The 16,831-nt window shown below is 40.9% G+C and overlaps 1 protein-coding gene across 1 annotated transcript in view; it reads right to left on the minus strand.

The window, feature by feature from the left end:
- The window catches only part of FAF1 (Fas associated factor 1), a 497,005-nt gene that overhangs the window by 391,556 nt on the left and 88,618 nt on the right, over positions 1 to 16,831 (minus strand). Inside the window, exon 2 of the mRNA XM_060021798.1 lies at positions 4,502 to 4,570. Coding sequence (XP_059877781.1) covers positions 4,502 to 4,570 — 69 coding nt within the window. The remainder of the gene's footprint in view (positions 1 to 4,501; positions 4,571 to 16,831) is intronic.

Consider the following 16,831-nt stretch of genomic DNA (forward strand, 5'->3'; position numbering starts at 1 on the left):
GTCAGGTAAATCAGTATCCCAAGATGCTTACCAATAGTATTAAAGTTCATGTTATTTTGTTTTCAGAATTTAGCATTTATAACCCGAACTGCAGTTGCCCCAAAATAAGTAGTCAATTGTAGGGTACTTAAAACATAGTGTTTGGAAGCACTGCTCTGTGGATAGTTATATAATGAAAATAATGTACAGTATCACGGAAAGACTAACGACTAAAGTTGCTGGGACTGGGCTATATTTTCATATAGAACACTTTTTTATCTGTGTGTCTAAATCTATAAAACAGCAAAAATATTTGCAATCATTACTTTTTCAGGAAATTATTCCCATTTCTGAGTATAATATACATGTATAAGAGACTACCTGTCTTATCAATTTTTCAGTACACTTCTCAAAGTCAGACACCATATAGTGTTAACATGTTTTTAAGCTTTCACTGTATCTACCATAAATCTGGGTATACTGTAAGCATTCAGTACTGACAGAATGAGTTTTCTGTTATTGGACTTTTTTTAATTCATCACAATCTGGAATTGTGATGCCTAACTCACATTCCTCTACACATCTGTAGCAAAATATGCACAAAAACACTGCAGAAGTCTAACTGATATGTACAGAAAATTTAAAATACAGACATGTCCTAAGTTAAAAACTCAAAACTATGTAAACTGTTCCACAAGGCCCATAAAATACAAAGCAGTGATAATTATAATTTACAAACACAAAATATAATGCACAGGCAAAATATAAAAAACACCATATAAAAAGTTCCATGATCCTAAGGAAAGTTTGAATTAGTAATGGGTTATTCAAAATACTTGCTTTATTTTTTAAAACCCACAATGTAAAGTGAGTGCTGTATAAGAACAAGGGAAGTGAGAAATTTTATAAAGCAAGATACTTACACGACACAGCAAATGTTTACTGTGGATAAAAGTGCATTCTTTACAAGAAAAGCCAGCTAGGACATATATTTCAAAAGAAAGTTGAAGTTTAAGACTGTGAAAAATAGCCTGATGATTTTACTTGGGCCCAACACAGGATAAGATTGCATTTCTGCAGAGATATAGCACCAGTGTTTTTAGCTCAAGTGCTATTTTAATATTTTTCCAAAATCAAATAACTCAGAAACAGTTGGAGAATACCTGTACCATTCAATTATTTAACACTATCTGGGAAAAATTCTCTTCTTGCAATACTGTAGATAGATTATTGTACTGAAAAAATATCCAGAACCAATAAATGTTTAACCTTCAAAACTAATGAACATGGACCAATAGAAAGCAGATAAGGAAAGAACTTCTATGCATCCCCCCAAAATGGTAATTCTCACTTCAGACACTTGTAGTCCATTACTCCTAGTCTACAACCTCCCTTTACTCCAGCCCATATATCTCTCATCAGCACCATGCAAGAGTGGCTTGGTGGGATTTTTAACCTCAGCCAATAATCTGCATCAGCCTCTCCAAGAGATAGCCTAAGAATATACATACTAAATAAAGTAATGTTCTTGCTATTGCAAAAGAAGTTTCAAGACAAGAAACCTTGTGATATCATTCCAAATAAGTTGCTGCCCCTTCCCCCACACAGAAATCAGGAATATGTCACTATACTGTGCTTTGTTAAGAGAATAACATAGTGATAAAAGGATGGATTTGAAGTCAGGCCATACAAATATTTGTAAATTTTGACAAGTGCCACACCACAAAAAAATAAGATAGCACTGGTTTAATGAAACAGGCAATCTTAAAAATTTATATAGTTGGTAGAAATTTAAATTAGTGCAACCATCCTGGAAGGCGATATAAGTATCCAAAAACCTAAAAATATGTATACAGTTTGACCCAGAAACTCAATTATTAATTGAATTTATTCAATGTCTTCTAGGAAAACAATAGGTTAAGTAAGCAAGGATGAATGTACAAGAATGTCCTCTAATGTATGTAACTCCAAACTACCACAAAAACTCTAAATGTCTAACAGCATAGGACTGAATGGTAAAATGATTATGCCACAACCATACCATGAAGTACCATCCAAACATTAAACATTACAAAGAATGATGGGGGGCTTCCCTGGTGGCGCAGTGGTTGAGAGTCCGTCCGCCGATGCAGGGGACACGTGTTCGTGCCCCGGTCCGGGAAGATCCCACATGCCGCGGAGCGGCTGGGCCCGTGAGCCATGGCCGCTGAGCCTGCGCATCCGGAGCCTGTGCTCCGCAACAGGAGAGGCCACAACAGTGAGAGGCCCGCGTACCAAACAAAAAAAAAAAGAATGATGGGGCTTCCCTGGTGGCGCAGTGGTTGAGAGTCCGCCTGCCGATGCAGGGGACACGGGTTCGTGCCCTGGTCTGGGAAGATCCCACATGCCACGGAGCGGCTGGGCCCGTGAGCCATGGCCACTGAGCCTGCGCATCCGGAGCCTGTGCTCCGCAACGGGAGAGGCCACAACAGTGAGACACCCGTGTACCTCAAAAAAAAAAAAAAAAAAGAATCATATATGTCACATTTACTTGGATAGAAAGACATTCATGATAGGTTGTTAAGTGAAAAGGGCAGATTACAAAGGGCAGGAATAGAACAATCTAATTTGTATTTTTTAAATTTTAATCATATAATTAAGAGAAAACATTCTGAAATAATATACCCAAAAATGTTAAACAATAACTATCTCTAAGTGATGGAATTAAAGGTGAATACTAATTTATTCTTTGTAAATTTATACATTTTCTCATTTTTCTATAATGAGTTATTACTTTCACAAGCTGTAAATAGTTTTTTTATATTTTGAATTTAAAAATTAATAGTGGTAAATCTACACGAAACAAATAGCTTATTAACAGTTGATTATGTAAATCCATGTATGGACTTGAATATACCTACACAACTAATCTCAGCTCTATAATTATACACCTTGAGTTGTGACTTTCAAAAATTAGCACTTCTTCAAAATTCTAATTTAGACGTTTTTCGGATTTCAAAGGTATGGAGAGACCTCTGTGTCATCCTAACACAACCAATACTGTTCCTGTACTGTTGTACAATTTATTTTTAGTTTGTTTTGCAATTGTAAATAAATTACAGTTTTATCAATGTGCAGTGCTGTGCTGTGCTGTGCTGGGCCTTGCCTTTTGAGTTACTGCCCAGCCCCCCTTAAAAAAACTAAACCACTTCTATAATAAACTGCCTGAAGTTCATAAAGAAAGCCACAGCAGAATGCCACTTCCGGTACGCGGGCCTCTCACTGTTGTGGCCTCTCCTGTTGCGGAGCACAGGCTCCGGACCCACAGGCTCAGCGGCCATGGCTCACGGGCCCAGCCGCTCCGTGGCATGTGGGATCTTCCCGGACCGGGGCACGAACCCATGCCGCCTGCATCGGCAGGCGGACTCTCAACCACTGCGCCACTAGGGAAGCCCAGAATGCCACTTCTTTTTTTTTTTTTTTTTGCGGTACACGGGCCTCTCATCGCTGCGGCCTCTCCCGCCGCGGAGCACAGGCTGCGGACGCGCAGGCTCAGCAGCCATGGCTCACGGGCCCAGCCGCTCCACGGCACGCGGGATCCTCCCGGACCGGGGCACGAACCCGCGTCCCCCGCATCGGCAGGCGGACTCTCAACCACTGTGCCACCAGGGAAGCCCGAGAATGCCACTTCTTTAACAGCTTTAGAAAGGAGTAATCATCAGTGAGACTCCCTACCCCCACCCCAAGAAATGAAGGAGAAACATCAGGTAGAGTTACGCAGACATTCAAACAAGTCTGATTTTTCTCTCCTTCCAATCTCCACCACAATACTACAGGGGAAGACAAACCTTAATATACATTCAGAGAAGAGAAGTTTAAAAATAACTTAAATTACCTAAGATTTCATAATAATTTATTAATCTAATACTAAACTAAATAGGAACTTCATATTAAAAATACGACATTTAGATTTTAGTCTTTCAGATTAGAATTATAGACGGCCTATGTATGGTATACTGAACTACCTATAAGGAATGTTAAAGACATTCAAGAATACATAGAATTTCATTACTTGTCATATAAAGAAAAAAGTACTTGAAATAAGTCAGACAGCGAAAGACAAATACTGCATGATCTGACTTATATGTGTAATCTAAAAGGAAAACCAAATCATAAGAATCATAAGTTTACCAGAGTAAACTGGTAGCTGGCAGGTGTGGGTGGAGAATGAGTAAAGGTGGTCAAAAGGTACAAACTTCCAGTTATAAGATGAATAAGTTCTGGGGATCCAATGTACAGCATAGTAACTATAGTTAAACAATACCTCATTGTATACTTGAAAGTTGCTAAAAGAGTAATCTTAAAAGTTCCCACCAAAAAAAAAAAAAGAACTACGTGAGGTGATGAATGTGCTAACTAACCTTTCTGTGGCTATCAGTTTGCAATACATATGTATATCAAATCATCACGATGTACACCTTAAACTTACACAATCTTATATGTCAAGCACATCTCAATAAAGCTGAAAAAAGAAAGTACTTACCACTAAGTCCCAATTATTTTGTTCTAGCAACGTAATAGCTTCATCAATGTTTTCAATGCCAGTACAAGCCTAAAAACAAAGTAAGAATTTTAGATAGGATTTTGGGAGTGGAGAGGTTAATTAGTGTTAAAAAAAATAAACAACATAATGTGTAATTTAAGTTTGAATAGGTATATGAATAAAGCCAATACACTAAATGCCTAAAACTTCAAAGCATTTTACACAGACGGTTTGAAAATTGTTAATTACAATGTAAATTTACATTACACTGAAATAAAAGACAATAAAGTAATATAATATGTTTAAATGCTGAGCTCTGGAGCCCAGGATGATCTCTATATCTCTAACTGCCCAGAACAACTTTATTAAGAGCTTCTGATGGACAGCCATGTGTTAAAAATGAACTTCAATCCGTACTTTGTACTTTATACAAAAATTAACTCAAAATAATAACAGACGAAAACCCCGCTGCAGCCATCGCCACAACCACAATGCTGAAGTGCAAGAAGCAGAGTCAGCAGCAGCCCCCACTGCCAGAACAGGAAGACACTGGAGAGGGATGAAAGTCCCATCAGACCACCCAGCCTCCTGGGCCCTCCCATCATGACCAATGGAAACCCTGGTGACCCCAAATCAGCTCTTCACAGAGGTCCTCCAGGGTCAAGGGGACCAATGATTCCACCACTGCTGAGTCTCCCACCTCCTCCCTGGAGCAGAGGCCGAATTTGGGGAGGGCTGAGCTCCAAATCTGGCTCATATGGTCATAGTTGGTGGAGGGGCTAATGCTAAACTTCCTTTTCCTGGACCAGGCCATGGAGATCCCTCCAGGGAGGCTTACACAAAGAGCGGAGAAATCCTCAAAGCCTCAAGAGCTGGTCTCTTATCAAGAATACCTGCCCAGCGCTTCCCTGGTGCCACAGTGGTTGGGAGTCCGCCTGCCGATGCAGGGGACATGGTTTCGTGCCCCGGTTCGGGAGGATCCCAAATGCCGCAGAGCGGCTGGGCCCGTGGGCCATGGTCGCTGGGCCTGCGCGTCCGGAGCCTGTGCTCCAAAGTGGGAAAGGACGCGACGGTGAGAGGCCCGCATACCGCAAAAAAAAAAAAATTATACCTGCCCATCCAAGGATGGACCCCAGGTTATGCAAGTCAGATTCAACCACCCTGTCTGCCGGCATTTTGCCAAAAAGGTCCACTGTCCATATGAGGACTGAGCTCTGTGCCTTCTACCACGCAGAGTCCATGGACCTCCTCTGTGAGACTGTGCCTTCCCATCCAGGCTTGAAGGAGCCTTCTGTGACCTAGTGGCAATATACTTCCCTGTGGCCCTGTGATGTCTACTGTGGGGCTGTTCCAACTACCACCCTCAGTCAGTGACACCTATCCCCATGGCCACCTCCCCCATGTGGGGTCCAAAGTTGTGTTCATCACTGGTGCACGGTGTGCACTCTTTCTTCTGATCCAGCCTCCAGAGCCTCATCTTCAGGACCCCATCTTTGCTCCATTCAACTGCCTCCTGGATCCTCTTCCCCCTCGCCAATGGACGGCTGAACAGGAAACCTCTTTAGTGCTGTTTCTTGTTCATCTGTCCACCGAGCCCCCAGTGTTGCCCTTGATTCCTGAGAGCCGTAGAGCAGTTTCCTACCATTCCCTTCTTCTAGCTGCTTGCTTCCAGTCCATTATATGTCACAACCCCTACCCCCAATGTTGTCACCTGCTCTGTGAAACTCATCAGGTTGTCTGACCTGGGGTCAATTTTAAATGACTGGTACAGAGTTACTCCCTAAAAGGCTACACTTCCTGTTTTGGGGTTTTGTAATTTGTGTGTCAATAGCATGATCACCACTGCTATGGTCTGTGGTCAGTGCACTTTGTGAAACTGTACGTCCCCTCGTAGCCTTTTTCAGTGTCCACAGCATTTTTGTGACTTCCAACAGTTGAGTACATTCTTCTGCCAAATTGAGTGAGGCCACTGGTACCCTCTAGACTTTCCCCACCTCCCAACATGGGAGAATTATGAAACTTTCCACAAGACTGCCTCCCGGGCCCTCCCCATTCTTCTTCTAGTGTCAGTTTCTCTGGGTTTGACACAGGCCCAAGAGATGTCCTCTAAAGCCTCTGATGGGCCTACCCTATCTCGTCTCCAGCCCGTTTTACTTAGACTACATCACCGTGAGGCCACCAGCCCTTTTGTTTGAACTCTGTGAATCTCCACTTGGCCTACCTTTGGATAGAACCTGGGCAGTACTCTTGCCCACTTCCAACCTTCTTCTCCTACATCCCTGGCACTGGTTGTTTTCTATGAAAATGGCAGTGAACAGGTTCATATTTGAACTGGCCCTGAGGAAATAGGTCAGGAGCTGTGCGGGCAAGAGGGAGGGATGAGAGCCATTGGAGAAATGAGAATGAATTATTTTCTTAAATTTTTTTATATTAGTTACAAACGCAGTGGAAAATAAATACATACATACCTAAATAAATAAATAAATAACCTAAAGTAAAACCCCAAACTACAAAGCCTCTAGATCTGTGCTGTCAGATATGGTAGCTACTAGACAGATATGGCTAATGAGCCCTTGAAATGTGGCTCAACTGAGTTAACATGTGTTGCATTAAATACATACCAGTGTAGGCCTTAGTACAAAAATAAAAATGTAAAGTATCTCAATAATTTTTCTAGTGAATAAATGTTGAAACGATCATTTAAAATATATTAGCTTAAATACAACATAAATGTTTAAATTAATTTCACCTGTTTCTTTTACACGTCTTAATGTGGATACTAAAAAATTTTTAATTACATATATGACATTCAATTTCTAATTCCATTCTAGAAAAAAACATAGAAGGAAATCTTTGTGACATTTAGATTCAACAGCAAAAGTACAATCCAAAAAATTGATAAAGTGGACTTTATTAAGAACTACTACTCAGGGTTTCCCTGGTGCACAGTGGTTGAGATTCTGCCTGCCGATGAAGAGGACACGGGTTCATGCCCCAGTCCGGGAAGATCCCACATGCCGCGGAGCGGCTAGGCCCGTGAGCCATGGCCACTGGGCCTGCGCGTCCGGAGCCTGTGCTCCGCAACGGGAGAGGCCACAACAGTGAGAGGCCCGCGTACTGGGGAAAAAAAAAAAAAAAGATACCGAAAAAAAAAGAACTACTACTCAGAAATTTCCTGGCAGTCCAATGGTTAGGACTCCGCACTTTCACTGCCAAGGGCCCAGGTTCGATCCCTGGTCAGGAAACTAGGATCCCACAAGCTGCGTGGTGAGGCCAAAAAAGAATTAATAAAGAGAAGCTTTTAAAAAAAAGAACTACTGCTCTTCGAAAGACACTGTTAAGAGAATGAAAAGGCAAGCCACACGCTTGGGAGAAAATATCTGCAAAACATATGTAACAGAGGACTAATAACCAGAATATAAGAATTTTAAATTCTCAAAACTCAGTTTAGATAAATTGTAAGTAGCAAAAGATTTTAACAGAAACTTGACCAAAGACGATATACATATGAGAATAAGGACATGAAAAAACACTCAACATCATTAGTCATTAGGGAAATGCAAAACAAACAGAGAGATACCATTTCCATATGTTAGAGTGACAAAAGCCCAAAACACAAACAATATCAAGTGATGGTAAGGATGCAGAAAAACTGGAACTCTCATATACTGTTGGGGAGGAAGCAAAATGATATAGCCACTCTGAAAACAGTGCTAACAGATTAGCAGTTTCTTAGAAAGTTATGACACAGTAATCCCACTCCTAGGTACTTATCTAAAAGAAATAAAAACTTATGTTCACATGAAAATTATACATGAATGTTTTTAACAGCTTTATTTATAATGGCTGAAAACAGACCACACCCCAAATGGCCTTCAACTGTACATTCATACAATAGAAAACTACTCAGCGACAAAAATGAACAAATTACTAACAACACAAAACAATGTGGATAAACCTCAAATGCTAAGTAAAAGCGAGACTCAAAAGGCTACACACTGTATGATTCCATTTACATGACATTCTAGAAAGACAAAGTTAAAAGAACAGGAGACATATTAATGATTACTAGGGTTATCAGGTGGGAATAGGGGTTGACTACAAACACCAAGAGGGAATTTTGCAGGGTAAAGGAACAGTTTGAACCCTGAATAACATAAAAAAGCAACAAAAGGCAACCAAGTAAGACATTTAAAAATGCAATCTTCATCTTAAGCTACATGAAAAGACAAGGATAAACCAAAGGCTTGAAAGTACTAATAAAAGCTACTGAGAACAGTTAAGGTAGGGGCAGAAGTTACACAGAAGGAAGCAGAAAGAAAAACTACAGGGACTGCAGAGCAAGCCTAACAGCAGCAATTATCAGAAAGCACAAGCAAAAGTACACCTCCTTCAATGACATCACCATTTGTCTTCAAAAAAAACCAAAACACAGTGGAGGACATAGTTCCAAGAGCCCATCCCTCCATAGAAACATGAAAAAATTGAGAAAACTGTCAAAACTGTCAAAAACTGTCAGAATCAAATTTGCCAAAACTCTGGAAAACAGCCAAAGCTATAGGTCAACCAAGCAAATGCTGAAACAAGAAAAAGGTGACTTATTGTAAAAACAGTATGAAAACCCTGAGGCATTTTTATTTCCCCTTCCTCACTCTTGCCTCAAGAGCAGTCTTGAATGCAGTAGCCTACATTCCAATGGTTGGACCCTGGACCCTGGTTCTAGAGGGAGCCAAGAAGACTTTGTTCTCAAAGAATGTTTGTCTCTTGTGACCTATCAGGCTACCTGAAGGACTGACTGAAGGCACTCTCCTTTGTTTCATCGACTTGGATCTCACTTAAGACAGCAAAGTAGCTAGCAGGGGGCAATTCTTCAAAAATACTTTAAGGCTGGGGCTTCCCTGTTGGCACAATGGTTAAGAATCTGCCTGCCAATGCAGGGGACATAGGTTCCATCCCTGGTCTGAGAAGATGCCACATGCCACAGAGCAACTAAGCCCATGCACCACAACTACTGAGCATGGGCTACAGAGCCCGGAAACCACAACCACTGAGCCCACACGCCACATCTACTGGAGCCTGAGCGCCCTACAGCCCGCGTGCCTCAACTACTGAGCCCACGTGCTGCAACTACTGAAGCTTGTGCACTCTAGGGCCTGCGTGCCACAACTACTGAACACACATGCCACAACTACTGAGCCCGTGTGCTGCAACTACTGAAGTCCGTGTGCCTAGAGCCCGTGCTCCGCAACAAAAGAAACCACTGCAATGAGAAGCCCATGCACCACGATGAAGAGTAGCCCCCACTCACCACAACTAGAGAAAGCCCACACACAGCAACAAAGACCCAAAGCAGCCAAAAATAAATAAACTTAAAAGAAAAACACTTTAAGGCAAATGAAAACTCCACTGCCACCTGGGACAAAATATTACAGTTGAGTCAAACAACAGAAATGTCCAAAACCTGGAGGAAAAGCTGCAAAGTGAGTTTCTTTGGGAAATTAGGGCACTGGAAAACATTTGGGCAATTCAGAAGGGCATGCATATGTCCAAGGCAGGACACTTACTCAGAGAAAACTACTGGCTCATCTCTACGCTCAGCAAAAGCAGGAAGTGAAGGCTAACATAGAGTTTTAAACAGCCTAGCTGAGTGTTAGAGTGCCCCAACACAGAGCCAGTCTACAAGGGCTAGGAAAGGATTTTCTTCCTTCCTTTCTTTTTCTTTCTTCTTATTTTCTTTTTTACTCTACGCGTTCAGGAAATCTCTCTCGCAACACTAGCAGACCACAACTAAAGAAAAAGAGATTTCAGACACTGTTACATACTAAATGTTTATGTTCCCCCACCCCCCTCAAATTTATATGTTGAAGCCCTAAGGCCCAGCGTGATGATACATTGAGATGAGCCTTTGGGAGGTAATTAGGTTTAGATGAGGTCATAAAGGCGTGTAACAGCAAAGAGCCAATTTTGACTCCATGTTGTATCTGTTTCTTTGACCTTAACCTTTGCTTTTCATTGATTTTGTTATTATGATCATACATGATGGCCTGCCTCAGGGAACCCTGTGCCTCTGCCTGAATGTTAAACTAAAGTGCCTTTGTTCAGCTCAAAGGGAGACAATCTGACCCTGCCCACCTGTGAACAGCTGCAGAAAAGAAGAAATTAACACATCCCCTCCTATTCTGCAAGATAAATGGCCTTTTTACTTTACTTCCTCGCGTCCTCTCCCTCTCTCCTTCTTCTATAAAAGAAACTGGCATCTAGACCCCAATAAGATGGTTATTTTGAGACATTATTCTGCCACCTCCTCAGTCTGCCGGGTTTCCGAATAAAGTCGCTATTCCTTGTCTCAACACCTCGTCTCCCAATTTACTGGCCTGTCATGTGGCGAGCAGAGTGAACTTGGACTCAGAGGAGCCCTCAGGATGGGATTAGTGGCCCTTATAAAAAGAGACAAAGAGAGGCTGCTCTTGCTCTCTCATCTCTTTCTCAATGCCATGTGAAAACAAAGAGATAAGTGGCTATCTGCAAGTCAGGAAGAGAGTTCTCACCAGAATCCAACCATGCTTGCACCCTGATCTCAGACTTCCAGCCTTCAGAACTGTGAACAAATAGATTTATGTTCTTTGGTATTTTGTTATGGTAGCCAGAGCAGATTAAGACAGAAACCACTCATGATGAAAAAAATTTACAAATATAGTTTAGAAAAGTCACTAAACAAACAGAAAATAAAAACCCGTAGAGAGAACCAAAAACAAACCATGAGTAATGGAGAAGAATCTGATTTCCAGAGTTATCACACTGCAATATTTTAAATGTCCATTTTTCAAAACCAAATTGTGAGGCATTCAGGGAAACAAAAAGTATGGTCCATTCAAAGGAGAAATTAGTAGAAATTGTCTGTGATGGAAGAACAGACAACAGACTTACTAGACAAAGACTTTCAATCACTATCTTAAATATGCTCAAAGAGCTCAAAGAAACCATGGAAAAAGAACTAATGAAAACCAGAAGGATGACATGTCAACAAATAGAGAATATCAATAAAGAGATAAAGATTTTACAAACAGAAAAAATCTAGAACTGAATAGTACAATAGCTGAAATGAAAAATTAGCTACAGGATTTAAGAGCAACTTTAGGCAGGCAGAAGAAAGATAAGAGCACTTGAGGAGAGGTCAACTAAAATTATCCAGTCTCAGAAGCATGAAGGAAAATGAACAGAGCCTAAGAGATATATGAGACCCCACCAAGTGTACCAACATATGCATAACAGGGAGTCTCAGAAGGAAAAGAAGGAGCAGAAAAAATATTTGAAGAAATAATAGCTGAAAACTTTCCAAATTTGATAAAAGACAAGAAACTACATATTCAAGAAGTTCAATAGTTCCAAGAAGGATAAATACAAAGACACCCATACCAAAACACATTATGATAAGCTATCAAAAGCCAAAGAGAATCTTGAAAATAGCAAAAGAAAAGTAGTTCATGTACAAGGAATCCTCAATAAGATTAAAAGCTAATTTCTCATAAGAAACTATAAAGGTCATAAGGCAGTGGGATAACATACTTTAAATGAAAAACAAAAACTGTGAACAACAAAAAAAAAACTGAAGGAGAAATAAAGACACTCCTAGATAAACAAAAGCTGAAGTAGTCTGTCACTACTAGACCTATGCTACAAGAAGTGCTAAATGAGAAATGAAAAGATACTAGACAGTCACTGGAAGCTATACAAAGAAATAAATAACACTGGTAAATGTAAGTACACAGGTAAATATACGGGGTGGGCCGAAAAGTGCCTTTGGTTTTTTAAGTAAAAATAAAAGACACATTTTCACCAAGAACTTTATTGAACAACATATTCATCCTTTTGTTCCACTACCTTCTGCCATTTTTCAGGTAACTCCATAATTTGATCTTCCCAAAACTTTTTATCTTTCTGAGCAAAGAACCATTCCAGGTACTTTTACAGTCTTCCAGGGGATTGAAATTTTTTGCATTAAGAGAATTTTGGAAAGACCGAAATAAATGGAAATCCGAAGGTGCAATGTCTTGTGAATATGGCGGATGAATCAGAACTTCCCAGCCAAGCTGTTACAGTTTTTGCCTGGTCATCAAAGAAACATGCAGTCTTGCATTATCTCATTGGAAGATTAGGTGTTTTTTGTTGACTAATACTGGATGCTTTTAATAGAGTGCCACTTTCAGTTGGTCTAATTGGGAGTAGTACTTGTTGGAATTAATCGTTTGGTTTTCCAGAAGCAGCTCATAATAGAGGACTCCATTCCAATCCCACCATATTCACAGCATCACATTCTTTGGATGAAGACCAGCTTTTGATGTGGTTGGCAGTGGTTCATTTTGCTTGCCCCATGATCTGTTCCATTCCACATTATTGTACAGTACCCACTTTTCATCGCCTGTCACAATTTGTTATAAAAACGGAACACTTTCATTACGTTTCAGTAGAGGATCCCATGCACAAATATGGTCAAGAAGGATTTTTTCACTTAACTTATGTGGAACCCAAACATCAAAGTGATTCACACAACCAAGCTGGTGCAAATGATTTTCAGCATTTGACTTGGATATTTTGAGTATGTTGTCTATGTCCTGCATGGTATATATAACGTTGATTGTTCTCAATTACTGTTTTCATTTGATTGTTATCAACTTCAACTAGTCTACCCAACCATGGAGCATTATCCAGCAAGAAATCTCCATCATGTAACTTCACAAACCACTTTTTACATATTCAATCAGTTGCAGCACCTTCTCCATATACTGCATAAATCTTTTTGTGCATTTCAGTTGCGCTTTTACCTTTCCTGAAATAATAAGGCATAATATGCCGAAAATGTTGCTTTTTTCCCTCCATCTTCAATATTAAAATAGCTACACAAAAATTCACCAATTTTGAAGTCTTTTTTTAAATGCACGCTGATATGACAGCTGTCACATACAATCTAACAAAATTGTTTCAAATGAAATTAAGCCAACTAAGTGCTACTAGAGCCATCTTACAGAACAAAAACGAACGAAACTTTTGGCCCATCCAATAAAAGCCAGTATTATTGTGCTTTCGGTTTGTAACTCCTCCTTTTTTCTGTATGATTTAACAGAAAAATGCATAAAATAGTAATTACAAAATGATGTTAATGGGCATATAATGTATAAAGATGCAAGATGTGATTACAACATAAAGGAAAAAAGAGAGGAGCATAGTTGTATACTCTTGAAGTTGGTATTAATTCAAATTAGATTGTTATAAATAGAAGGGGTTACTTGTAATTCGTAGAGCAACCACTAAAAAAACCCAAAAAATATACATAAAAAGAAATGAGAAAGGAATCAAATCAATTTGTACAACACAAAAAAGTCAAACACAAATGGCAGAAATGAAGGAACTGAGCAGGGAAGAAAGATACAACACATAAAAAACAACCTTTTTGGGTTTCCCTGGTGGCGCAGTGGTTAAGATTCTGCCTGCAGATGCAGGGGACATGGCTTCATGCCCCGGTCCGGGAAGATCCCATATGCCACAGAGCGGCTAGGCCCGTGAGCCATGGCAGCTGAGCCTGCGCGTCCGGAGCCTGTGCTCCGCAACGGGAGAGGCCACAACAGTGAGAGGCCCACTTACCGCAAAAAAAAAAAAAAAAACCTTTTATGATGAAAACACTTAACTATGAATAAAAGGGAACTTCTTTAACATGATAAAACACATTTATGAAAAACCCAGAACATCATACTCAATCATGAAAGAATAAAAGCCTTCATTTACCGTATGATCAGGAACAAGATAAGAATGCCCACTTTTGCCACTTTTATGCAACATTATATTGGAAATTCTAGCCAGATCAATTAGGCAAGAAAAAGGAAATTAAAAACATAGAAACTGGAATAGAAGTAAAATATCCCTATTCCCAGATGACACGATCTTATACAAAATCCTAAGGAATTCACACACACACACACACACACACACACAAAAAACAAACAAAAACTATGAGAAATAATAATAAATTCAGCAAAGTTGCAGGATAAAAGATCAAAACTCAGTAATATTTCTATATACTAGCAAAGAACAATCTGAAAAGGATGTTAAGAAAATAATTCTGGGGGTTCCCTGGTGGTGCAGTGGTTCAGAATCCGCCTACCAATGCAGGGAAGACAGTTTTGAGCCCTGGTCCGGGAAGATTCCACATGCCATGAAGCAACTAAGCCCGTGCTCCACAACTACTGAGCCTGCACTCTAGCCTGCAAGCCACAAGTACTGAAGCCCACATGCCTAGAGCCCATGCTCTGCAACAAGAGAAGCCACCACAATGAGATGCCCACACACTGCAACGAAGAGTAGCTCCTGCTCCACACAACTAGAGAAAGCCCGCATGCAGCAACAAAGACCCAACACAGCCAAAAATAAAGAAAGAAAGAAAGAAAATAATTCTGTTTATGATATGGTACAAAAGAATAAAATATCAAGGAATAAGTTTAACCAAGGAAGTGAAAGATTTGTACAGTGAAAACTTCAAAACGTGGCTGACAGAAATTTTAAAAGAACTAAATAAGTGAAAAGACATCAAATGTTCACAGATTCTAAGACTTACTATCATTAAGAGAACACGGACTTCCCTGGTGATGCAGTGATTAAGAATCCACCTGCCAATGCAGGGGACACAGGTTTGATCTGTGGTCTGGGAAGATACCACATGCCGCGGAGCAACTAAGCCCGTGCGCCACAACTACTGAGCCTGTGCTCTAGAGCCTGCAAGCCACAACAACTGAGCCCGCGTGCCACAACTACTGAAGCCCGTGTGCCTAGACTCTATGCTACGCAACAAGAGAAGCCACTGCAATGAGTAGCCCATGCACCACAACAAAGAGTCGCCCCCGCTTGCTGCAACTAAAGAAAGCTCACATGCAGCAACAAAGATCAAACACAGCCATAAATAAATAAATAAATAAATTTTTAAAAAAGAGAGAGAGAACAATACTACCCAAAGTAATCTACAGATTCAATGCAATCCCTATCAAAATTCCAACAGCGTTTTTTGTAGAAATGGAAAAAGCTGACCCTCAAATTCATATAGAACTGCAAGGGATCCATAATAGTGAAAACAATCTTTGAAAAAAATATCAAAGTTGAAATACGGAGGGCTTCCCTGGTGGCACACTGGTTAAGAATCTGCCTTCCAATGCAGGGGACAAGGGTTCAAGCCCTGTTCCAGGAAGATCTCACATGCCGCGGAGCAACAAAGCCCATGCGCCACAACTACTGAAGTCCACGTGCCTAGAGCCTGTGCTTCGCAACAACAGAAGCCCCTGCAATGAGAAGCCCACACACTGCAATGAAGAGTAGCCCCCACTCACTGCAACTAGAGAAAACCCATGTTCAGCACAGAAGACCCAATGCAGCCCAAAATAAAATTATTAAAAGAAAAAAAAGTTGAAAGACTCACCCTTCCTGATTTCAAAACATACTACAATGCTACAGTAATCCAAACAGTGTAAAAACAATGTACAACAGATATTAAGACATATAATAGAATTGAAAGTCCATAAGTAAACCCATACATCTATGGACAACTGACTGTTCAAAACTGTGCCAAAACAATTCAATAAGGAAAGAATAGTCTATTCAACAAATGCTGCTGAGACAACTGGATATCCACATGCAAAATAATGAAGTTGGACGCCTACCTCACACCATATACAACAATTAACTCAAAATGGATTAACAGATAGGAGGGGAAGATGGCGGAAGAGTTAAGACGCGGAGATCACCTTCCTCCCCACAGATACATCAGAAATACATCTACACGTGGAACAACTCCTACAGAACACCTACTGAATGCTGGCAGAAGACCTCAGACCTCCCAAAAGGTAAGAAAGTCCCCACGTGCCTGGGTAGAGCAAAAGAAAAAAGAATAAACAGAGACAAAAGGATAGGGACGTGACCTGAACCAATGGGAGCGAGCTGTGAAGGACGAAACGTTTCCACACACTAGGAAGCCTCTTCGCGGGAGGAGACTGCGGGTGTTGAAAGGGGAAAGCTTCGGAGCCGCGGAGGAGAGCACAGCAACAGGGATGGGGGGGCAAAGCGGAGAGATTCCCGCACAGAGAATCGGTGCCGAGCGGCACTCACCAGACCCAGAGGCTTGTCTGCTCACCCACCGGGGTTGGCGGGGCTGGGAGCTGAGGCTCGGGCTTCGATCAGAGCGCAGGGAGAGGACAGGGGGTGTTGGGGTGAACACAGCCTGCCGGGGGTTAGTGCACCACGGCTAGCCGGGAGGGAGTCCGGGGGGAAAAGTCTGGACCTGCCAAAGAGACA

Source organism: Delphinus delphis, chromosome 1, assembly GCF_949987515.2.
Source record: "Delphinus delphis chromosome 1, mDelDel1.2, whole genome shotgun sequence".
Lineage (NCBI taxonomy): Eukaryota > Metazoa > Chordata > Mammalia > Artiodactyla > Delphinidae > Delphinus > Delphinus delphis.